Source organism: Narcine bancroftii, chromosome 4 (assembly GCF_036971445.1).
Source record: "Narcine bancroftii isolate sNarBan1 chromosome 4, sNarBan1.hap1, whole genome shotgun sequence".
In the NCBI taxonomy this organism is placed as follows: Eukaryota; Metazoa; Chordata; class Chondrichthyes; order Torpediniformes; family Narcinidae; genus Narcine; species Narcine bancroftii.
The window spans coordinates 41,344,842-41,369,768 of NC_091472.1; the positions used below are offsets into that span (position 1 = coordinate 41,344,842).

The 24,927-nt window shown below is 37.3% G+C and overlaps 1 protein-coding gene across 8 annotated transcripts in view; it reads left to right on the forward strand.

Annotated features, from left to right (window-relative positions):
• The window catches only part of thada (THADA armadillo repeat containing), a 466,325-nt gene that overhangs the window by 44,847 nt on the left and 396,551 nt on the right, over nt 1-24,927 (forward strand). For all 8 annotated transcript variants that reach the window (XR_011355652.1, XM_069931122.1, XM_069931123.1 and 5 more), the window contains exons 14-17: nt 1,797-1,920; nt 4,209-4,360; nt 15,309-15,549; nt 22,662-22,797. Coding sequence is in view for 7 of the 8 variants with exons in the window: in XM_069931122.1 (XP_069787223.1) it covers nt 1,797-1,920; nt 4,209-4,360; nt 15,309-15,549; nt 22,662-22,797 (653 nt within the window). In the remaining variant the exon portion in view is untranslated. The remainder of the gene's footprint in view (nt 1-1,796; nt 1,921-4,208; nt 4,361-15,308; nt 15,550-22,661; nt 22,798-24,927) is intronic.

Consider the following 24,927-nt stretch of genomic DNA (forward strand, 5'->3'; position numbering starts at 1 on the left):
AAAAGGATTTACAATGAAATTCTACGGAAGCTAAGAAAGTACACTTAGTTAATATGAAATTCGTTTCAAACTTATAAATTTGAAAAATTATTATAGAGAACGAGACAGCTATTATGAATTGGGTGAAAAAGCTCATAAAATATGAGCTTGGCAGTTAAAAACGGAACAAGCTTTGTGGAACAATAAATGCTATTAGACATGATTCAATGATTGCTCATAAACCTCAGGAATTTTACGAAAAATGGTACATTTCTGAAGTATTGGAAGACGAAGCCAAAATTGATAATTTTTAAAATCTGATTTGGATTTACCTTTTTTGAATGATAATGATATTAAGGATTTGAATGCTTCCTTTACTGTTAAAGAGGTAACAGATGCACTTCAATCTATGGCCAGTGGGAAGTCTCCAGGAGATGATGGTTTTACTTTTGAATTTTATAAAAAATTTCAGGACTTATTAATTCTTTTATTGATGGATGTATTGAAACAGGTGACGGAGGTTTGTTCCTTTCTGAATTCCTTTTCGAAAGCAATTATTAGTTATTCTTAAGAAAGGTAGGGACCCATTATAGGTCTTATAGACCTATTTCTTTATTGAATGTTGATTATAAGATTGTGGAAAAAGTTCTAGCTAATAGGTTAGCTAAATATTTACCAGATTTAATTCATGTAGATCAAGTAGGTTTTATTAAAAATCAATATTCAGCAGATAATATTGTAAAGTTGATTTCTTTAATTAATGCTTCTCGGGAGCAATCTAACCAACCAATTGTTATTTCTCTCGATGTAGAGAAGGCCTTTGATAGAGTAGAATTGAGTTTTTTTTATATAAGGTTTTGGAGAAATTCAACTTTGGGCCTTTTTTATTGGTTGGACTAGGCCCTTATAGAAGTCCTGCTGCTTGTGTGGTGACAAATGGAGCGGTATCTCCACCTTTTACGTTAACTAGATCAACTAGGCAAAGCTTCCCTTTGTCACCAGCTCTATTTGCATTGGTTATTAAACCTTTGGCTCAGATGATTAGACAAGATAGTAATGTTGAAAGTATTAAGGTGAAATCTGATGAATTTAAAATAAATTTGTTTGCAGTTTGGAAGTTATTTTTAAATGGAAGATCTCACTTGATCCTTTAGTCTTAAAAGATTGAATTTGGTGTTAAAACTAAATAAATTTCAAATTGCTTTTTTGAGATTGGCCTTAGCTGTGGCTAGAAAATGTTTGGCAATTACTTGGAAAAATGAGACTAATTTGAGTATTCAGCAATGGCATTTGGAAATGAGATCTTGTATTCCATTAGAAAAGATAACATATAATTTATGTAATAATTTATCTTTTTTTGTTAAAACTTGGAGCCTGTATTTGGATTATATGGGGTTCAATTATTAATCTCCTTTCCAAACATTAATGGTGTTGTTCCAAACCATGGCAACTGATAGATGAGTTTTGTTATGTGATCTCCTCTTTCTTTCTTTCTTTTTTGGGGGTAGTTTAGAGGCAGATGGGGTGGGATGGGGAGTTGTAGGGGGCATTACTTTAATAAAAATATCATGTATGCATTCTGTTTTTTCTTGAGCTGTATTTTTATTGTATGGTTTATCATAATTAACAAATTTTTAAAAATTAAAAATCATCCCTTTGTTTTGCAGTAGAAATGAAATGAAAAATGTCATGTGTCATAATCATCAAAAGGTTAACTGAGATTTTATGCAGTTCGGATATGTTAAGATTATTAATATAACAAATTCATAACTGAAATGAGAGTCTGGCTCAGTTTTCATGCTTTTTTTTAATTTCAGGACTTTTTCATTTGTGTATGCAACAAACTATTCCAAGCTCTGTTCCCAGGTGCTTCGTTCCCAAGCAAATTTGTTGTATTGAGTGTCCTTGGAATAATTGCTGAACTTGGTGAAAATTTGCCTGGTAAGTTTGGTACTAAGTGGCTAGTCCTGAACTCTTGATTAGAACTTTACCGAGGTATCTTGGAGCTGCACTGTGTATTTAACCTCCTCATCTTCAGCCACTTTTGTCATAATAATTCTCAAGTGATCTGGCCTGCTTTTCAAATTGTTTTATTTGCAGTAAAATATTTATTCTCTACCTTTCAAATTGGTTTCCCTGGTGTGACCTTTATTCCTTCAGATTTAATTTAGTTCAGGCTTGATTGTGTATCTAGCATGTAATTGGTTTGGGAATTGATCCTCAAGCTCTAGCTGGATCACACGGTCAGACCCTGCTGTCTTTTCAGAATAACACACTGACACACACAACATCCTGCAAGCAACGAGAAATCCTTTTTTATTCTCTTCACTATCAATTCTTCCAACACATTCCTTCGGTCTACCTCCTCTGCATTTTCAGCAACATGTAAAGATCCCCGTCTTTTCTGTCTCTAATCTGAGAGGATCTGTTTTCCTGGCTTTTGTTGCTCCATTCCACACACAATTTTTCCACACTCTCAGCTTTCTCTATTGTATCCATGAGAGTTGGCTTCTTTTGTTGTGATGTATTAAACAGTCTCTTCAATCTGAGGCGCCTGCAAGCTCACACCAAGACACAAGAGCAACTTGTCCGTGAACTACTCTTTGCAGATGATGCCGCTTTAGTTGCCCATTCAGAGCCAGCTCTTCAGCGCTTGACGTCCTGTTTTGCGGAAACTGCCAAAATGTTTGGCCTGGAAGTCAGCCTGAATAAAACTGAGGTCCTCCATCAGCCAGCTCCCCACCACATCTCCATCGGACACACAAAACTCAAAACGGTCAACCAGTTTACCTATCTCGGCTGCACCATTTCATCAGATGCAAGGATTGACAACGAGATAGACAACAGACTCGCCAAGGCAAATAGCGCCTTTGGAAGACTACACAAAAGAATCTGGAAAAACAACCAACTGAAAAACCTCACAAAGATTAGCGTATACAGAGCCGTTGTCATACCCACACTCCTGTTCGGCTCCGAATCATGGGTCCTCTACCGGCATCACCTACGGCTCCTAGAAAGCTTCCACCAGCGTTGTCTCCACTTCATCCTCAACATGCATTGGAGCGACTTCATCCCTAACATCGAAGTACTTGAGATGGCAGAGGCCGACAGCATCGAATCCACGCTGCTGAAGATCCAACTGCGCTGGGTAGGTCACGTCTCCAGAATGGAGGACCATCGCCTTCCCAAGATCGTGTTATATGGCGAGCTCTCCACTGGCCACCGAGACAGAGGTGCACTAAAGAAGAGGTACAAGGACTGCCTAAAGAAATCTCTTGGTGCCTGCCACATTGACCGCCACCAGTGGGCTGATCTCGCCTCAAACCGTGCATCTTGGCGCCTCACCGTTCGGCGGGCATCAACCTCCTTTGAAGAAGACCGCAGAGCCCACCTCACTGACAAAAGACAAAGGAGGAAAAACCCAACACCCAACCCCAACCAACCAATTTTCCGCTGCAACCGTGTCTGCCTGTCCCGCATCAGATTTGTCAGCCACAAACGAGCCTGCAGCTGACGTGGACATTACCCCTCCATAAATCTTCGTCCGCGAAGCCAAGCCAAAGAAAGAAAAGAAGATTAAACTGCAAACCACCCTGTTTCTTTTGTCTTTAATGCCTCTAACTCCTAACTCACATTTTACCAAAAAAAATCCTCCTTCATCCCTCTGTCCGTACAGAGATCTACCTCAACATCCATTGCTGTCCAAATTAATTATGTTAAACTTCCTTATTTAATTTCCATGATTTTGATGTGTTTGTTTTATCACTTCTGAAGATTCTTTCACGCAATCTCCACAAATGTTTACTATCAAAAGCCAATAAGGATGGTACTATAATTCAGTCTTGATATTTGTACAGTGTGCAGAGAAACAATTATCCATATACAATAAAATCGTCGTTATCCAGAATTCATGCAACTGGCAAAAAAAAAATCACGGAAAATAAATAGATTTTAAAAAAAACACAAGTTTAAAATTGGCGCTTGTGGTCAATTCATAAATCACTCAGCACACAATCTCAAGCAACCAGCAAATTCACTTATCTGGCATTTAGCAACCTCCCTAGATGCTGGATACCGGAGGTTTGAATGTAATTCAGTAAAGTGTGTGTGTGTGTATAAATATATATATATTATATATATATATATATTTTTTTTAATTATATATATATATATATATATAAAACCTTGAAGATGGATTTTAATAACTTTTTTCCAAATTTTTTTTGCAGTTCAAAGTTACAGAGTGATACACATAACTGATGTTTTACAGCCTGCATATGCTGATGCTGTGTTGGGCTGTTTGAACAGCACCTTTGAGGAAGTCAAGTTATTAGCCTATAATCTGATAAGGAAACTTCCAGCCACAGTTTTAGGATTACAGGTAAATTATGGTTGTTCTTATTTTTAAGTATGTTCTATTTTCTCTATATCGTTGGACACCTTTTTATATCTACTCAAGGTCATGTCATGTTTCTTCTAAACTGTCTTATCTCAAGGTCTCATTTCTCATGCTCAGAGATGTTGAATGTAAATCACAGAAAGTGAGCTGGTAACATTATAGTGAGACAGCAGGACATCGGACTAACAAAATTTAAGGAAGAAGATAGGAGTGAACATCAAAGTAGGTTCTGAGAAAAGAATGAGAAGGAAACATTAAACTGAGAGGCAACATAGAAAGAAAAACTAAAGCAAGAAATATTTTCACAAGATTGCTTAAAATAATTCTAAACTTGAGAGAGTAACCCTCCATTCATGATACTTTATCATTTTTATGTTTTTTTTTCATTTTTCCACACTGTGAACCATAACAACCAAAATAAGTACAAATGTTTCTCATTAAATATACACAATGGCATTTTTCCCCCCTCCCCACCCCCCTTCAAAACCAATAAATATTCAACATATACAATAAAACCATAAAACAATGTCTTCACACAAAGGAAAAACAAACCAGAAAAATGTGTCATCTATTTTTATACACTAAATCAAATAGTTTTTTCTTCTTATCATTTTAGGGCATGGAGGTCCGAGGCAAGCTCTCTCTGTTATGTTCCATGTATGGTTCCCAAATTTTTTTGAACAATATGACTTTATTTTTTAAATTATATGTTATTTTTCCCAATGGAATACATTTATTCATTTCCATATACCATTGCTGTACTCTCAGGCTCTCTTCCATTTTCCAACTGAACATTATAAATTTTTTTGCTACTGCTAAGGCTATCATAATAGATCTTTTTTGCGCTTTATCCAATTTGAGGCCTAATTCTCTATTTCTTATGTTACTTAAAAGGAAGATATCTGGATTTTTTGGTATGTTATTTTTTGTGATTTTTTTTTTAAACATTCAAAAAAACAAATAACACATAACATATACAACAATTAACCATAAACATGGACATAATTTTTTTATATAGAAAAAAAGAAAAGCAAAGAACCCCCCACCCCTCCTTCAGCCAACTCTCCTAAGGAGAGCCATAAAGAAAGAAAAAGGAAAAAATATTTAAAAAAATTAAATATACATATTAAGATCTAATCAATGTAAATTGAAATGTAAGTATTCTGAGTATAACAACCACTTATTAATAAAAAAACTATAATTATCACGCAAAGCATACGTATTTTTTTCCATTATTAAACAATATCTCATCTCATGCCATCTATTAATAGCAATCATATTTGTATCTTTCCACGTACTAGCAATACATTTTTTCGCTACAGATATAACTAAATATACAAAAGCAAGATGAAACTTGTCTAATCTCAAGCCTTTCAGAGGTTGTAAACTACCCAATAAAAATACTGTCGGATCTAAAAGTATTTTAATCTTATGCAGGTATTCTAAAAATTATGGAATTTTCTTCCAAAAAGTTTGTATATGTATATGAAAAAAAGTTCGAACTGAATTACCACATCTAAAACACAAATCTGATTCATGACTGAATTTGATAATAGAGAAACAAAGAGTTCTTATCAATACCAAAACTGTCCCTCATCTGATTAAAAGATAAAAATTTACCCACTTTAAAACAGTCTCCCAAAGTTTTCACACCTTTAAATCTCCAATGCAATAAACTTCGATTATATATTGAAAAAGAAATAAGTTGATTATTATACAACGGAGTCAAAGCCGATAATTCACCCCTAGAGCCTATCATTTTATTTTTCTTTATCCATAACTTCATTAGATGTTTTAGTTACTGCTGTAACAAATTTATATTCCATCTAAACAAAAATTGATGTATTTCAAATTCAGAAATATTTGCCATCTCAATTTTGGCCCAACGAGGAGGCCATACCAATGAACTAATAAATTTAAGTTGGGCTGCTTCATAATAATTTTGAAAATGTGATAAACGTAATCCCCCTAACTCATATTTCCAAATTAATTTATTCAAAGCTACTCTCGAAAATTTACCTCTCCATAAAAACTCCCTAACCATTTTATTCAAATCTCGAAAAAAAATATTATCAAGTAAATACAGAATAGATTGAAACAAATATTGGATATGCGGAAAAATATTAATCTTAATTGTATTTATCCTACCCAATAAATTAATAGGTAAATCTTTCCATTTAATCAAATCAGTTTTATTTTTTTTATTAACGGAACATAATTTAATTTATATAAAGATTGATAATTAACATTCAAAATTATACCCAAATATTTAATTCGATCAGTCCATTTCAAATTAATAATATTCTTATAAACTGAATAATCTCCTTTACTTACCGGTAATATTTCACTTTTTTCCCAATTAACTTTATATCCAGAAAGACATCCATATTGTATTAAACACTCCTTCAAGTGCAAAAGTGACTGAGCTGGGTTTTTTTAAATACACCAATACATCATCAGCAAATAAATTAATTTTATACTCCTCGTCTAAAACTTTCATACCTTGTATATGTGTACTTTGTCTTTATCAACTGTGCTAAAGGTTCAATCACTAATGCAAACAAAGCTGGTGATAAAGGACAACCTTGACGAGTTGATCGAGTCAATTTAAAAGGTTCCGAAATCAAACCATTCGTCAATACTCTAGCTACTTGTTTACTATATAGAGCCTTAATCCAACCAATAAAGAAAGGACCAAACTTAAATTTCTCCAAAACTTTAAACAAAAAATTCCATTCAACTCTATCAAATGCTTTTTCTGCATCTAAAGATATCATCATCGGGTGATCTGAAGATTGTTGAAATCTATTAATCAAACTAATCACACGCAGAATATTATCTGAAGCATATCTATTCTTTATAAAACCTGTTTGATCCATATGAATCAACTTAGGTAAAAATTTAGCCAATCTATTCGCTAATATTTTAGCTATTATTTTATAATCTACATTGAACAACAAAATTGGTCTATATGAAGATACTTTCAAAGGAACTCTATCTTTTTTTTTTGGATTACTGTAATTAAAGCACTAGAACAAGACTCAGGTAATTCATAATGTTCTCCAACTTGACGTAACACATCCCCAAACACTAGATAAATCATCATAAAAAATTTTATAAAATTCAACCGAAAATCCATCATCACCAGGCAATTTACCATTCGGCATTTCCATCATAGCCATTTTAATTTCTGAATCAGTAAATGGTTCTTCTAAGTCCTGTATATCTGCATCCTCTAATATTATTAAATTCAACTGTGATTTAAAAAAAAGTTTCTTGTTTTTCTTCAGATGTATATAACTTTTTATAAAATGAACAAAATTCATCATTAATCTCACAAGGTTTATAAGTAATAAGAGAATTCTGTCTAACAGCATTAATAGTCCTCGAAATCTGTTCTTTCTTTAATTGCCACACCAATACCTTATGTGCTTTCTCTCCCCATTCATAATATTGTTGTTTAGTCCTATTAATCACACATTTAAATTGATAAGATTGCAAAGTATTATATTCCAATTTCAACCTAGATAATTCTATTTTCTGATCTTCTGTAGCATCTTTCTGGAATTCCTTTTCTAACTCATCAATTTGTTTCTCTAATTCAAGACTCTGATTTAATCGATTCTTTTTTATTTAAGAAGTATAACTAATTTTACTCTCAAATAAGCTTTCATAGCATCCCATAATACAAACTTACTTTGAACAGAATTAGAATTTTCTTTAAAAAAAAATTAATTTGTTTTTTCAAAAAAAATCAATAAATTCCGTATTTATTTTTTGTGTTTTTATTTATTATCTGATTTAGTTCTTCCCGAAACGTATTCACTTTTGAACATGCCCAAATTGCATGTATTGTTGTTCCCATTTCCTTTTTACAGCAAAAACACCTATCTGATGATGTTTTATCCATTATTTTAATTTTTGAGGAGTGTTATATAACCTGTGTAACCAATTACAATGTATCGTGTGTAACCTTGTGTTTATTGTATTCTTCATAGTTCCAGAACATAACTTTTCCCATTCTTCATTCTTTATCTTTATGTATAAATCCTTTTCCCACTTTTGTTTAGGTTTATAGCTTATTTCCTCATTTTCCTTACCTTGCAGCTTAATGTACATATTTGTTATAAATCTTTTAATTATTATTGTATCTGTAATCACATATTCAAAGCTGCTTCCTTCTGGTAATCTCCATTTGTTTCCCAATTTATCCTTTAAATATGCAAACACTGTACTGTGAGTCATTCCATATTTGTCCTTCAACTGTTCAAATGTTAATAAATTATTTCCCAAAAAACAATCTTCTATTCTTTTGATTCCTTTTCTCTCCCATTCTCTAAAGGAAAGATTATCTATTGTAAAAGGGGTTAGTGGATTTTGCGTCAATAACAATTTTGGTATTTGGTAATTCGTTTTTCTCCTTTCTACGTGGATCTTCTTCCGTATATTCAGTAAATAATGCAATGCTGGTGAGTTTTTATATTGCAACAGCTTTTCATCCCACTTATAAAGTATATTTTCCAGTACCTTCTCCCCTATTTTATCTAGATCTATCTTAATCCATTCTGGTTTTTTCCTTGTCTGGTAAAAATCTGGTAAATACCTTAATTGTGTGGTTCTATAATAATTTCTGTTAACTGCAAACCACCCTGGTTATACCACTCTGTTAATTTATTTAATACTACCCTTGGTTTCCCCCCTTATTATTCTCTTTAGTTCATCAAAGAATTTCTCTGTTAAGGGAATTGGTAACGTTTGAAATAAGTATTGTATCCTTGGGAACACATTAATTTTAATGCAGTTCACCCTCCCTATCAACATTAGCGGTAATTCTTTCCAATGTTCTAAGTCTTCCTGCAATTTCTTTATTAGTGGCTGATAATTTAGTTTGTACAAGTGGCTTAAGTTATTATCTAACCTGATCCCTAGGTATCAGTTTGCTTGTGCTTGCCATTTAAATGGTGATTCTTAAGGTCTGTGTAATCCACATTACTCATTGGCATCACTTCACTTTTATTTGCGTTGACCTTGTACCCCGATATTTCTCCATATTCCTTCAATTTCTTATGTAATTCTTTTATTGATATCTCTGGTTCTGTTAGGTATACTATGATGTCATCTGCAAATAAACTGATTTTATACTCCTCCTTTATTTTTATCCTTTTATTGTTTTCTATTCCTATTAGCTCTGCCAATGGTTCTATTGCTAAGGCGAACAATGAGGAGGATAATGGACATCCTGCCTAGTTGATCTACTTAATTTGAATTGGTTCAATACATATCCATTTACTACTATCTTTGCCAATGGTCCATTATACAATGCTTTAATCCAATTAATATATTTTTCTGGCAGATTGACCTTCTGTAATACCTTAAATAAGTAGTTCAACTCTACCCTGTCAAAGGCTTTTTCTACGACTAAGGCAACATCCACCGTTGCTTTCTTATTTCCTTGAGCTGCATGAATTAGATTAATAAGTTTACAGACATTATCCGCTGTTTGTCTTTTCTTAATAAATCCAGTTTGATCTTGTTTTACTATTTTAGGTACACAGTCGGCCAATCTGTTTGCTAATAATTTCACAATGATCTTGTCTGAATTAAGTAGAGATATTGGTCTATACGATGCTGGTGTTAATGGATCCTTCCCCTTCTTTGGTATTACTGTAATTATTGCTGTCTTACATGAGTCTGGCAAGTTTTGTGTTTCTTCTACCTGATTCATTCCTTCCAGGAGAGGAGGAATTAATAACTCTTTAAATGTTTTATAAAATTCTATTGGAAATCCATCCTCTCCTGGTGTTGTTCTGAAGCTTTTTTAATATATCCTGTACTTCCTCTATTTCAAATGGTTTTATTAGTTTGTTTTGTTCCTCTTCTTGCAATTTTGGCAGTTCAATTTTAGCTAAAAACTCTTCTATTTTATCATCTTTCACCTCATTTTCAGTTTGATATAATTGTTCATAAAATACCTTAAAGTTTTCATTAATTTCTGTTGGGTTATATGTGATTTGTTTGTCCTTTTTCCTTGATGCCAATACAGTTCTTTTAGCTTGTTCTGTTTTAAGTTGCCAGGCCAATATTTTATGTGTTTTTTTTCTCACAATTCGTAATACTTTTGCTTTGTTTTCATTATGTTCTTCTCCACCTTGTACGTTTCTAATGTTTTGTATTTTATTTTTTTGTCCGTCAATTCTCTTTTTCTTTATATCATCCCTTTTCACTTGCTCCTTTTCTACACATGCTATCTCCCTTTCCAGCTGCTCTATTTCCCAATTGTAATCCTTTTTCATCTTAGTTACATAGCTTATTATCTGTCCTCTAATGTAAGCTTTCAATTTTGTCCCATAGTATCAATTTATCTTTCATCGATTTTGTGTTTATTTCAAAATATGTTTTAATTTGATGTTCAATAAACTCTCGAAATTCCCACCTTTTAAGTAACATGGAGTTTAACCTCCATCGATATGTTCTTGATGGGATGTCCTCCAGATTTATTGCTAATAACAGGGGTGAAAGATCTGAAAGTAGTCTAGCTTTATACTCAGTTTTCCTAACTCTTCCTTGAATATGGGCCGACAACAAAAACATATCAATCCTTGAGTATGTTTTATGCCTACTCGAATAATATGAATATTCCTTCTCTTTTGGATGCTGTCTCCTCCATATACCCATAAGTTTCATTTCCTGCATTGATTTAACCATAAATTTGGCAACTTTATTCTTTTTGCTTGTCTTTTATCCAGTTTTATCCAACAATGGATCCAAATTAAGGTTAAAATCCTCTCCTATCAAAATATTTCCTTGTGTGTCTGCAATCTTCAAAAAAAATATCTTGCATAAACTTTTGATCCTCATCGTTAGGTGCATATATATTGAACAAATTCCAAAATTCTGAGTATATCTGACACTTTATCATTACATACCTCCCTGCTGGATCTGTTATTTCCTCCTCTATCTTGATTGGTACATTTTTGTTAACTATATGTCTACACCTCTAGCTTTTGAATTATATGATGCTGCCACTACATGTCCTACCCAGTCTCTCTTTAATTTGTTATATTCCACTTCATTTAGATGTGTTTCCTGCACAAATGCTTTTTTTCTTTTTTTCAGTAAATTTAGTAGCCTCTTCCTTTTAATTTGGTTATGTATTCCATTAATGTTTATAGTCATATAGTTCAACACGGCCATCTTGTATCTTGTTTACACCTCTTTTCCACCTCCTTGCCACCTCCATCCCCCTTTTCCCCCTTTTTATTTTTTAGCTTTCCCTTATTAAACTCAATGTTTAATAAGCTCTTCAGCGCTTGACGTCCTGCTTTGCGGAAACTGCCAAAATGTTTGGCCTGGAAGTCAGCCTGAAGAAAACTGAGGTCCTCCATCAGCCAGCTCCCCACCATGACTACCAGCCCCCCCACATCTCCATCGGGCACACAAAACTCAAAACGGTCAACCAGTTTACCTATCTCGTCTGCACCATTTCATCAGATGCAAGGATCGACAATGAGATAGACAACAGACTCGCCAAGGCAAATAGCGCCTTTGGAAGACTAAACAAAAGAGTCTGGAAAAACAACCAACTGAAAAACCTCACAAAGATAAGCGTATACAGAGCCGTTGTCATACCCACACTCCTGTTCGGCTCCGAATCATGGGTCCTCTACCGGCACCACCTACGGCTCCTAGAACGCTTCCACCAGCGTTGTCTCCGCTCCATCCTCAACATCCATTGGAGCGCTTACACCCCTAACGTCGAAGTACTCGAGATGGCAGAGGTCGACAGCATCGAGTCCACGCTGCTGAAGATCCAGCTGCGCTGGGTGGGTCACGTCTCCAGAATGGAGGACCATCGCCTTCCCAAGATCGTGTTATATGGCGAGCTCTCCACTGGCCACCGTGACAGAGGTGCACCAAAGAAAAGGTACAAGGACTGCCTAAAGAAATCTCTTGGTGCCTGCCACATTGACCACCGCCAGTGGGCTGATAACGCCTCAAACCTTGCATCTTGGCGCCTCACAGTTTGGCGGGCAGCAACCTCCTTTGAAGAAGACCGCAGAGCCCACCTCACTGACAAAAGGCAAAGGAGGAAAAACCCAACACCCAACCCCAACCAACCAATTTTCCCCTGCAACCGCTGCAACCGTGTCTGCCTGTCCCGCATCGGACTTGTCAGCCACAAACGAGCCTGCAGCTGACGTGGACTTTCTATCCCCTCCATAAATCTTCGTCCGCGAAGCCAAGCCAAAGAAAAAAAAAATTAAACTCAATGTATGACAACACATTTAAAACATAAAATACTCCAACAATTCCCACAACCAATACCACCTTAACCCCAAATGCACCCCCACCCCTTCTCTGAGTTGCCCCTTATCCCTTGCTGGGCAACCACAACTCCCCTTTCCATTTGGTTTGCGATCTTGCTCGCAAGCGTCAACTGATTTTGCAGTGACCGTTATTCTCTCCCCGCCCCCCCAGCGCCCCTCCCGAAAACATTAAAAAAATACATACAACAAAGCTCTCTTTTTTTACCCCCTTCCTTCCTTCCCTTCTCTTTTCCATCTTTAGTTCTTTGCATATACATTATTTTTACATCTTTATATATACTTTATCGCCAGTCTTCTTTTTTTCATCTCTTCTCTTCTGTCCTGCAAACGCTCTGTGAATTCTTGTGCTTCCTCCGGATCCGACAACAATCTGTTTTGCTCCCCAGGTATAAATATTTTAAATATGGCTGGATGTCTTAACTAAATTTATAACCTTTTCTCCATAAAATTGTTTTCTCTGTATTAAATTCCTTCTTCTTGAAGAGTTCAAACTTATGTCTGGGTAAAATATATTTTTTGTCCCTTATATTCCAATGGCTTATTATCTTCTCCATCTTTCTTCCTTGCCCGCTCCAATATATTTTCTCTTGTCATATATCTTAAAAATTTTACTAAGATGGATCTTGGTTTTTGATGTGTCTGCAGTTTCAGAGCTAGTGCTCTGTGTGCCCTTTCTATTTCCATTCCTTCCTGAATTTTTGTCATTCTCAAAACCTTCGGGATACATCCTTTGAAATTCCTTCATGTCTGCGCCTTCTTCATCCTCCTTCAGACCCACTATTTTTATGTTGTTTCGCCTACTATAGTTTTACAAAATATCAATTTTCTGACATAACAACTCTTGTGTCTCTTGAATTTTTTATCACTTTCTTCCAATTTTTCTCTTAAAACATTTAATTCCAATTCTACAGCTGTTTCCCGCTCCTCCACATTTTCTACTTTTTTCCCTAGTTCTAAACTTTGCATTTGTCTTCTGCTCTTTTCATTTTTCTTTTAATCTCACTAAATTCTAATGATAACCATTCTTTTAATGATCTCATTTGTTCTTCAAAAAAGGCTTTATCTATATTCTGTCCATCTGTTTTACCTTCTATTTCCCTGTGAAGATCTTGGTCGTCTTCTTCCTCTTCTTCTGTGTCTGTACTTGTGCTTGTGTCGTTTTCTTCTCTTTTGTATCTGTGTCTCTTCTGTTTTTCCTGATGAATTACTTCCATGTCTTTTTCTGGCCTCCTCTTGCTGGGCATTTTGCTGTTGGTCTTCCTTTCGTGGACTGTCTGTCTGTCTGGCCTCCTGCTGTTGATTCTCTTGTTGTCTGTCACCCCGCTGTTGTTCTTCTTCGTCTGGCTCCTCGTTCCTTTCCTCTCTGTTTTTATCCTCCAGCTGATGCCGGGCGTCCCTCAGCTGTTTGTGTTGTACCTGCCCATTCCTCGGCTGAGTCCCCCTCCCGCCGGTGTTCACTTTTTCCTTTGATTGCACATTTTTGGCTCCGAGAGCCATATTTGGAATCTACCAGTCGGGAGGTCGCGACTTTGTAGGGCACTCACCAACCTCAGAGATCAGATGCTCTTCACCACCGCAGCTCCCTGCTCCTTCGTGCAGGTAAGGCCTTCTTTCTTTGGTGATTTTCCTTTTTTTTCCCGTTCTTACTTTCTCTTTCCTGGATGCCACCTTCTTGTTCTTCTCTGTAACTTTATCTTCTATTTCTTGAGTTTTATATCCGTTGAGCCTTGTCTTTTCCAAACTTTTTTTTCTGAAGACGGCTGGTTCAACCCGACCGGCCACTACTCCATCACGTGACTCCCTCCATGATACTTTATCTTTTGAGGCAAGAATTTAGATGTGAACAATGAACTTATTGTTTTAAGAATACTTAACATGTTTGTTATTAGCTTTCTGGACAACTAATCTCCAAATGTGGATTTCTATAAAAATCGCAATGCCAGCCAGATTGGCCAGAAACTTACTGACATGCAGTTTGCAAATTATGACTTGTTAGCCACAAGTTTCTGGTCTATCTACACAAAGCTGGTATTGTATTTAACAAATCTGACACATCTCATTTTAGTAACTGGTATCGAATATGAGGTATGTTGTCCTTTTTGTTTAGATCATCTAGTTTCTTTGCTTTTTCTTGTATATTACAATTGATAATACCGCAACATTGCAAATCTTGCTGATGTGACTCATTGGCAAACTCTTATTTGACATCTAATTTCAGTCATTGGCAATATTAATGCAGGGAATTTCCAGGGATTCTTGCTAATATAATGTTAGTCTCATACCATCACTGTATGTGTATTTTGCCATGAGCAAATGTTACAATGTTGCACCTTTTTTGATTATCCTATTAAAAACAATTCCCCACCCCCACACACACACACACACACACACACACACACACACACACACACACACACACACACACACACACACACACACACACACACACACACACACACACACACACTTTAATAAAAATTGTAAGGTTGTGATGCGAATGCACATAGTAATATACACAACTCTTTGCTGTGTTTTGGATAATTGACATGATAATCTTCCAGCCAGGCTAATTTAATGCTACTCTTATCTGTTCCACCTTGCAGGAAAATGAGAAACTGAAAACACTTTTGCAGGCGGCTTTGGATCTTTCAACCAGTACAAAACCTTATGATTGTATTACTGCTTCCTATCTCTTGGCCTTTCTGATAGAGCAGGAGGGTTTTCTGCCAGCTCTACATGCTTGTTCTTTAAAACAACACATGGATGGTGACCAGTTTGATGACCTCAGCAAGGTTGAAGGAAAGGAACTAGATAAGGAACTTCTAGAAACCAATATTTTAGAAGGTCAGTGCTGTTCTATAATTTTGTTTATTTTTGGTAAATCCAACCCAGTCTTAAAGATCTTGCTTTTGCTCATGAGGTTTTGCTTTGTGCATAATACCAGTATTTATTGCTTTTGCTATCTTGTGAAGTGTTTTCTATAACTACTTACCAATATGATTGCATGTTTAGAAGAATGATTTCATGTTCCACCACACTCTAGTGACAACATTAATGTGAGCTCCTTGGTTGTCTATGAATAGACAAATTGTTTATAACACTGGAATTAAGGTACAGAGGAGTTATTATCTGTTTAGTATTTTAGTTGTTCCATCGAATCTATTTTCACCAAATAGCATTGCAACCTCTCATTTTTGAGAGGGTTTAGCAGAAAGGGTGGTGTTCGTACAATGGCTGATTTTTTGATTGCACTTATTAGTACTGTTGCTAATTATGATCATACCTTCCATTACGTGCTCTCATTTTTCAGTCCATCTTCATTTATGTGGGACTGTCACTTTTAAGAGAACAGATTTAACAAAGCCCTGGAGGTTTTTGGAGTGACTGTGAACTGGCAGCAAATTTTGAAGACAGCGTGTTTCTAAATGAGATACAACTTGAAGAAAAAGGAAAGCCAGGCGAAGAGACCATGTGACCAACAGATTCAAGACTGAGTATACAATTTTGCTCGGGCCACTTTAAGGAAACAACACTTGAAGAAACATCCTTTGAAGGGATGCTGTGCTGAACTGATCTTGTGTGATAATAAGCAATCTGTTTAATTTCCCCATGTTATAGGAGAATGTGTGGCCATTTTGAGGAGTCAGTACTTGGACAAGCATCCTTTGAAGGGATACTGTGCTGACTGTGGCCTCATGTGTGGTTATAGTCAAACTGTCCGTTTCTCCAGATTATAGGGGAATGAGAATACCACTCTGTGACCAAAAAGTGAAGGTCACTTTGATCGGCTGACCCATGGAAAGGATTCTGGAAGCTGAAGAAATATTGCATTTGGATTGGGAACCATTGTGAGGGTTACTTGAATTCTACTGACCCACAAAAAGGGTTTTGGAAGCTTTGTGAGTATCACTTGCTTCATGTCCCCTACGCCAAAGAAGAGGGGAGTTTTTGGTGTCACTCATCTTAAAAGGACATTTCACTGGAAGCACCTCAACCAGGGTTTTGAGTTTATAAACTTTCTGTCATCCCTTGTCTCTTTCACCCACTTCATGAACTGATAATTCCCCCTAAGGCCTGGGTGTCGCATCCATCGAAGGCCTGGGTGTCGCATCCATCGAAGGCCTGGGTGTCGCATCCATCGAAGGCCTGGGTGTCGCATCCATCGAAGGCCTGGGTGTCGCATCCATCGAAGGCCTGGGTGTCGCATCCATCGAAGGCCTGGGTGTCGCATCCATCGAAGGCCTGGGTGTCGCATCCATCGAAGGCCTGGGTGTCGCATCCATCGAAGGCCTGGGTGTCGCATCCATCGAAGGCCTGGGTGTCGCATCCATCGAAGGCCTGGGTGTCGCATCCATCGAAGGCCTGGGTGTCGCATCCATCGAAGGCCTGGGTGTCGCATCCATCGAAGGCCTGGGTGTCGCATCCATCGAAGGCCTGGGTGTCGCATCCATCGATTTCAGGCCTATGTGTCAACACTGAATTTCTGAAACTGAACTGTGAACTGCCTTTTGAGAATTGGGCCTTGAGCTGTAGTGGCTTGAGAGTTAATTTAGATAAATGTAGATAAGGTTTTGTATCATTGTTAATTAATAATTAAAAATATTATTTTAGATCTTACACTATCTGGGCTAATTTCTATTGCTGTTGTGGTACATAACACTTCCCATGGTAATGTTAAATCTTAAAACTTGGAATGCAGGAAACAGAATGCTAAAAGGTGACCACAAAATTCATGATAAAGGTTCCATATTGTTGCATAATACTAAATTTAAAATGTAACATACCGTTACATTCTACTGTAAGGCAGATAGAGAGTCACCACCTTGTCCAGCGTCCCTCAGAAACCTACAGCATCTGGTGTTCCTTGGCAGTCTCCCCTCCAAGTCCTGTCCTTTCCTGTATATACATTCCTGTATATTCAGGCTATTAGGCTTTTATAATATATTAAAAAAAACCTATTTTTATTCAGCGATTATAGCACAGTAACAGGGCCTTCTAGCCCATGAACCTGCACTTTCCAAATATATCCACTTGACCAATTAACATAACTCCATACATTTTGGAATGATTCTTTGAGTTTTATCAAATGACTCTTGGAGTTGTAACAGGATAATCCTAGATGAGTCAGACATGCAGTGCTTGTACAAAACTGACTGAAAGTGTGTGGTTAGATTTTGCTGATGCTTTGGATATGGTGCAGAGGAGATTTACTAGGCTGTTGCCTGGATTGGCGAGCATGTCTCATGGAGCAAGGTTGAAAGACCTAAGGCTTTTCTCTTTGGAGCGACAAAGGAAGAAAGGAGATTTAATAGAAGTGTATAAAATTATGAGGGGCTTAGGTAGGGTGGACAGTCAGCACCTTTTTCCAGGGCAACAATAGCAAATACCAGAGGGCATTTGTGTGAGTGGAGAAATTTTTCGGGAGATATCAGGTTTGCCTGGAATGGGATTTCTGTGGATAATGGAGGAGAACACTGGTATAATAGGAACATTCAAAAGACTTTTCAATAGGCACATGGATACAAGGAAAAATAGAGGGTTACGGATGTAAGGTAGGTGGTTGTGGAATAAATTTTTCAGGTTGGCATAATATTGTGGGCTGAAGGGCCTGTATTATGCTGTAATGTTCTAAAGCAGTAGTTTTCAAACTGCCCCCCCCCCCATTCACATTCCACCTTAAGCAATCTCTATGCCATAAGTGCTCTGTAAGGGATTGCTTAAGGTGTGTGAGTGGGAGAGAAGGTTGAGAATTACAGCTTGAGACTCAATTGTTACTGAAATATTTTGCTTGAGAAAAATTCACATTGGTCCATTTCCTTTGGAGTTATGAAACCATGCACATAACGAGTCAATTAGGTACAATTAAAACAGTATTTTTCAAAACTTTTTCTGTCCACTCACATACCACCTTAAGCAATCCCTTACCAATCACAGAGCACATAACAAAGGGATTGCTTAAGATGGAGTGTATGTTAGGGGGGCAATTTGAAAACCATTGTTCGAAAGTATCTTGCAGAAAAACCCAGTCTTCAGTAGCACCAAGGTATCAGATACAGGATAACTAGACTTTAATTTCTGATCATTGTTTCTGTTCCCCTTTCTTTAAAATTCTGTGACAGGCCACTGTAACACAAAATAAAATTCTCTTCAAAGACAGCCTGTGAGAAAATAAGGTCTGCAGAAGGTAATTGCCAAACACTATTAAGGTGCTCAGTCTGACATTTCCAATATTGCAAGATGAGACACTTCCTTGAGCGTACTCTGATCTTATTAGAACTGTGCAAGAGGCCAATAAAGTCACAGTGGAATGAGCATGGAGAATTGAAGTGACAGGAGAGTGAAAGGGCAGTCACCATGACGACAGATAAAAGGCTTTCAGCAAATCAATTTGCTTTTAGTTTCTTCAAAGTTCAATAAGCTAAATTGTGAGAACTGAATTGGAAGAAGTACAGGTGAATTTCAAAACATCCCTAGCCACGGGTGAGGTTAGCCACGGGTGAGGTGAGGTTAGCCACAGGTGAGGTTAGCCACGGGTGAGGGTAGCTCATATTGTCTTGTTGCTTAAAAAAGGCTCAAAAAATAAATTAGGTAATTATAGGCCAGTGAGCCTGACGTAAATTATTGGAAGGAGTTCTGACAGACAAGGTATATAGGTATTTGGACAGCCATGGGCTGATTAAGGACCGTCAGCATGGCTTTGTGCATGGTAGATCGTGTTTAAAGAATCTTGCATAGATTTTCAAGGAAGTTGCCAAGGAGGTAGATGAAGGAAAGGCTGTAAATATTATCTACATGGACTTTAATAAAGCCTTTGAAAGATCCCACATGGGAGGTTAGCTCAGAAGGTTAAGACACTAGGTATCCATGGAGGGGTTGTAAATTGTGTGGGAGAAAACAGAGAGTGGTAGTGGCCGGTTGGTTCTCAGACTGGAGGTCTGTGACTAGTGTTGGGACCATTGTTGTTTGTTGTATACATCAATGATCTGGATGATAATGTGGTGAATTGGATCAGCTAGTTTGATGATGACACAAAGATAGGAGGCGTTGTGGACAGTGAGGAAGATTTTCAACGCTTGCAGAGGGATCTGGACCTCTCCAAAAAATGGCAGATGAAGTTTAATGCAGACAAGTGTGAGATGATAATTTTAGAAGGGCAAACTAAGATAAGACCTACACAGCAAATGGTAGGGCTCTGAGGAGTGTGGAGGAGCAAAGAGATCTGGGAATACAGATATTGTTCCCTGAAGGTGACATTACAGGGGACAGGGTTGAAAAGAAAGCTTTTGGCTATAAATCAAATTATTGAGTATGAGTTGGGATTTTATGTTGAAGTTGTTTTTCAAGATGATGATGTTTTACTGACTCCAACTCAAAACTGAATTTTATCTTTTACTTCATTGATGGTCAGATGTGCAATTTTGATTAAATGGAGAGACAATACTTCACCTACACATAATCAATTGTTATATCTTGTTTAAGTTTAGAAAAAAAATTAGATATGCCATTAAAGAGTCAAATATTAACTTTCAAAAGACGTGGAGCTTATTTATAACGTAAAGGATTGGGGTTGTTCTGAAGCTTTGGAGCTGTGCTGTCCATCTCCAGGTTGTTGTTGTCAGCTTTTAACCTTGCTTAGTGGTAGGGGTTTTAAATTATAAGATTTTTTTCTTTTGAATTGTACATGACAATATATGACCGTACTGTTCAATTTTGCATAATGTAAACATCAATAAAATATTTTCAAAAGAAAAGTTGTTTAAGACATTGGTGAGGCCAAATTTGGAATATTGTGTGCAGTTCTGGTCATGTAACTACAGAAAGGATGTCCATAAGATTAAAAGCATGCAGAGAAGATTTGCTAGGATGTTGCCAGGTCTTCAGGAGTTGAGTTACACGGAAAGATTAGACCGGTTAAGACTTAATTCTTTGGAGTGAAGAAGAATGAGGGGAGATTTGATAGAAGTTTACAAGATTGAGAGGTATAGACAGAATGGATGCGAGTAGGCTTTTTTTCCACTTAGATTGAGGGAGAGGTCATAGTTTTAAGCTTAAAGGGGAAGGGTTTAGGAGGAACATTAGGGGAAAGTTCTTCATTCAGGGAGTGGTGGGAGTGTGGAATGGGCTGCCATCTGATGTGGTCAATGTTGGCTTCATCTTGAGTTTTAAGAATAAATTGGATACATACATGGATGGAGGGTTATGGTTTTGGAGCAGATCAATGGGTCTAGAATAGATTGGCACAGAATAGATAGGCATAATAGCCTGCTTTCTGTGGTGTAGCGTTCTATGGCACAGAATAGATGGGCATAATAGCCTGCTTTCTGTGGTGTAGCGTTCTATGGCACAGAATAGATGGGCATAATAGCCTGCTTTCTGTGGTGTAGCGTTCTATGGCACAGAATAGATGGGCATAATAGCCTGCTTTCTGTGGTGTAGCGTTCTATGGTTCTATGGAATTGTTGCTTTGTGTCGAAGTAGCCTATGGTTGCTGGGATGATAAAAAAGGCAAGTGTTGCATCTGTTGCAGTTGCATGGAAAGGTGCCATGGAAGGAAATGTCCAGACTGACATGAAGCCAGGGAGTCGTGAAAAATAGTCCCTTCAGAATATTGTAACCATCAGCGAGGGGGTGATGGGGTTACATTGTTTGTGGCAACAGTAACAGAATGACAGTGTGTCTCAAAATGTTAATTTACCAAAAAAAGGTAAACTCTAAGGATGTATTTGTGTGTAGATGACAATATAAACCAGAATGTAACAATTTCTTTCATGAATTCATAAGATAGGTATTGAAGTCATAATTGCAGATGTTGTGGATTGTAATTTTTTTTGTCTTTTGGCATTTTGACCTGTTTGTCATTTTAAGTTTTGGAAAAACTTGAACTCTTAAAACCTTTTGCATGTAATTTATTTTTCTTTCCTTAGGAGATGAAATAAATTGCGAGGACTTGAGAAAAGATTTTAATTTTCTCCAGGCTGTAGAAGCTGCAGTATAGCAGAGATAAAATGAGGGATTGTTGTAATTGTAAGCCCTGGGTCTGGGAGGGCCTCAGATCTTTAAATTATATTTCCTAATTGAAATAGAGAGGGTGATGTACACTTGCCTTTAAAGTTGTTGCTTGGGTTACTTGAATCACTGTCGCTGGATTTGGTTCTACTGATCAGCAATTGCAATTCTTCTTGCTGGCTCATCGATCTACTTTCATTGATTATTCACTGACTGCTGAGCATCTGTTCCATAATTGCATCTGTGCTTTATTCCTGATGGATCTCACTCATTTTTATTGAGCGTTCACTCATTCCACACACTGTGGTTGTGTTACTATTTTTGCAATGTTTACATATTTGTCTTTAACCACTGTGGAACAGTTATATTATCTTGAGCAGACTGCGACACTGAGGCTGATTTCCGGTCTCTCCTGACCCTGAAGTTGCAGAATGGAGACTTAATTGAGGGCTTCTTTTCCTGGAGATGAGATCCCTTAATAATGATGATATACAGTCCAATACTTATTTTAATCATTTGGGGGAAATGGACATGAATGTTTTTTTAAAGGCTTAAAACTTTAGTGGCAAAAGCTGTTTACTTTGTTGAGTGTACTCCTGAGTATATTATTGTAGAATGTGGCTGCACATTTTTGTTTTTTTTTTTTTGAAGCATTTAACTTCTTGTTGGTAACCATTTAAAACAAATTCTTAGTCAATATATGTTGCTGCTAAAGTTCTGCAATGTACAGAAATATTTCAAAAATGCAACATCAGTTACACGAAATGAGCCTCCTAAGAACAACCCATTTCAGAATCTCAGTGCTTTTGGGTTTTAAATCTCATCAGCTAAATGTACAGAAGTGTTCAAGCACATGCATGAGAAATGGAATAGACTTCTGAATATGAAAAGAGTTAATTATTGGATCTTTTGGTTTCATCTGCTTTTAATTTTATCTTCTAAATTTCCAGTGATTAGGCATCTGCTCTACTGTCTGTCAAATGAAATAAGACAAGCTGAAAAATCTTTGGTGCGTGCAGCAGCTTCTAACCCCTTGTATGGAAGAGTTCATTGCATCATTGGAGCTCTGCAGCGACTTTCTCTAAAGTAAGTCATCTTGCTTATTAGCACCTTACTGGATTGCCACTTTCCATGTCCATAGATAAGGAAATTTTTTATGTCAGTTTTTGTCCATTTTTAAATGTTTTTTTTCAGAAAGGTAAGCATTTACCAATAACTATTAAACGTGAAAGCATTTTTTATTGCAACATGAAGTCCAAACCTACATTATTTCACCTAGAGTGGCCGTGTTAGAAGTTACCTATTACTGCTTCACTGAGAGTCAACACAAAGTAAATGTGAAATTAGTCAAGAATATTTTGTCCGCCTTTCCTCATCAAATAAAGTTCCAATTTCATATATTCAGATCACATTTCCATTTTGCAAATCCCTGTAGAGGCCTGGCCAGAGGAAGCCAGAATGGTGCTTCAGGGCCTCTACGAAAACGCAGACTGGGGCAGATTCAAGGAGGCAACCAGTTGCAATCACCACATCAACATTAGTGAATATATGAGCTCATTGACCAGCCATGTAGGCAAGTGCATTGCGTATGTTCCGGTGATCAAATGCTACACATCAAGGGCAATGAGAAACCATGGCTAGATGCGGCTGATCGTGCATGGCTCAGAGCTTGGAATGCTGCCTTCTGGTCAGCTGACAAGACTTTAAGATCAGCAAATAATCGCATGCAATCAAGAAGGCAAAACATGGGTATGCATAAAGAACCTGCGGACACATGTGTGACATGTGGTAGGGTATTCAAACTACAGCTGGCTACAAGTCAGCTCTGGGTCAGCAACAATGATACCTCCTTTCTGGCAGGTTGAGTATCTTCTATGCATCGTTTGATAAGAAAAACAACGTGACACTAAAGAAATACCCTCCCAACACCCCCCCCCCCCCCTTTCCCTGCCAAAGAAACAGGCATCTTGCATCGCCATGGCTGTGAGGAAGATTCTATCCAGGGTGAACCCACACAAAGCAGCAGGACCAGATAACCTATCTGGTCAGGTGCTGAAGGACTTCGGCCCAGCTGACAGGCTTCCTAATGGACATCTTCAACAGCTCACTGCAGCAATCCACTGTCCCAGCAGGGTTCAAGGCAGCCACCATCATCCTGGTGCCCAAGAGAGTGATGGACTAAATGACTACTGCCCAGTATGTGACAGAGTATATAGATACGTTTTTGGGAGATAAATTGGAGCAGGGTTTGTTAGAGTAGGTTACATACAAACACTTTAAAACAGATCTTATTTAAAATACTGGAGCTCTGCTAATGCTAGACATGTCGGGGCCTCTGAGCCTTTGAAAGAGCTTTGGAGAGTACCTGAGAGATTTCACTAATGGATTATTGTTTACAAAAATGCAACAGATGAAAAAGCTTGTCAGGGCAGCTTTCTATATGGAAAAGAACTTGCTGGTCTAAGAGGGTCATGTGGTTTTGCAAGCAGAGAGAGTCAAACAGGCTTTTTCTCCGAGAGAGAGAGAGAGAGAGAGAGAGAGAGAGAGAGACACACACACACACACACCAGTTCTACAATGTTACAGTCAGCGACAGCAGCTGGGACTGGAACAGGACAAGCTGGCAAGCTTGTGGAAAGTGCCATTTGGAAGACAGGTTGTGTGTTCATGGTTCAGCCTGGTCAAAGCCCTTGTGGGTCATGCAAGAGGAGAGGACTGACTGTCTAATGTTTCACGTGGAATAAGAGAAACAAAAAGGAACTCTGTGGTGACCTGAAAGAGAGGTTGTCATCTGGAGAACCCTGAAGGAGCAAGTTTTGTCAGCAAGACACAGAAGTGGCTGATGGAAGTAAATCAGTTGTGGATGTCATCGTACAACAAATCTCTCTCTGAAAACCAACAAGAACCTTCCTGAGCAGTAACCATTTACCTTTCAAGCCCCAAGGCCTGGTGAACTTTATAAATGTTAAATTTTGTGCACAGTATAAAAATTGCCTGCAACCAGTGAACTTGGAGGAATGAGAAGTGAGATTGGACTGTGAATCAAAGAACTTTTCCGAACTTACACACACACATTATATACACGTGCGCTTAGAATTAGAAGAGGGTTGTTAGGTTAAAGTAAGTCAATAGAGGAATTAAAGTTTGATTCTGTTTTCATGTTTAAAGATAATTAAAAGCAACTTTTGTTTAAGTAACCATTTGTCTTGGTGAATA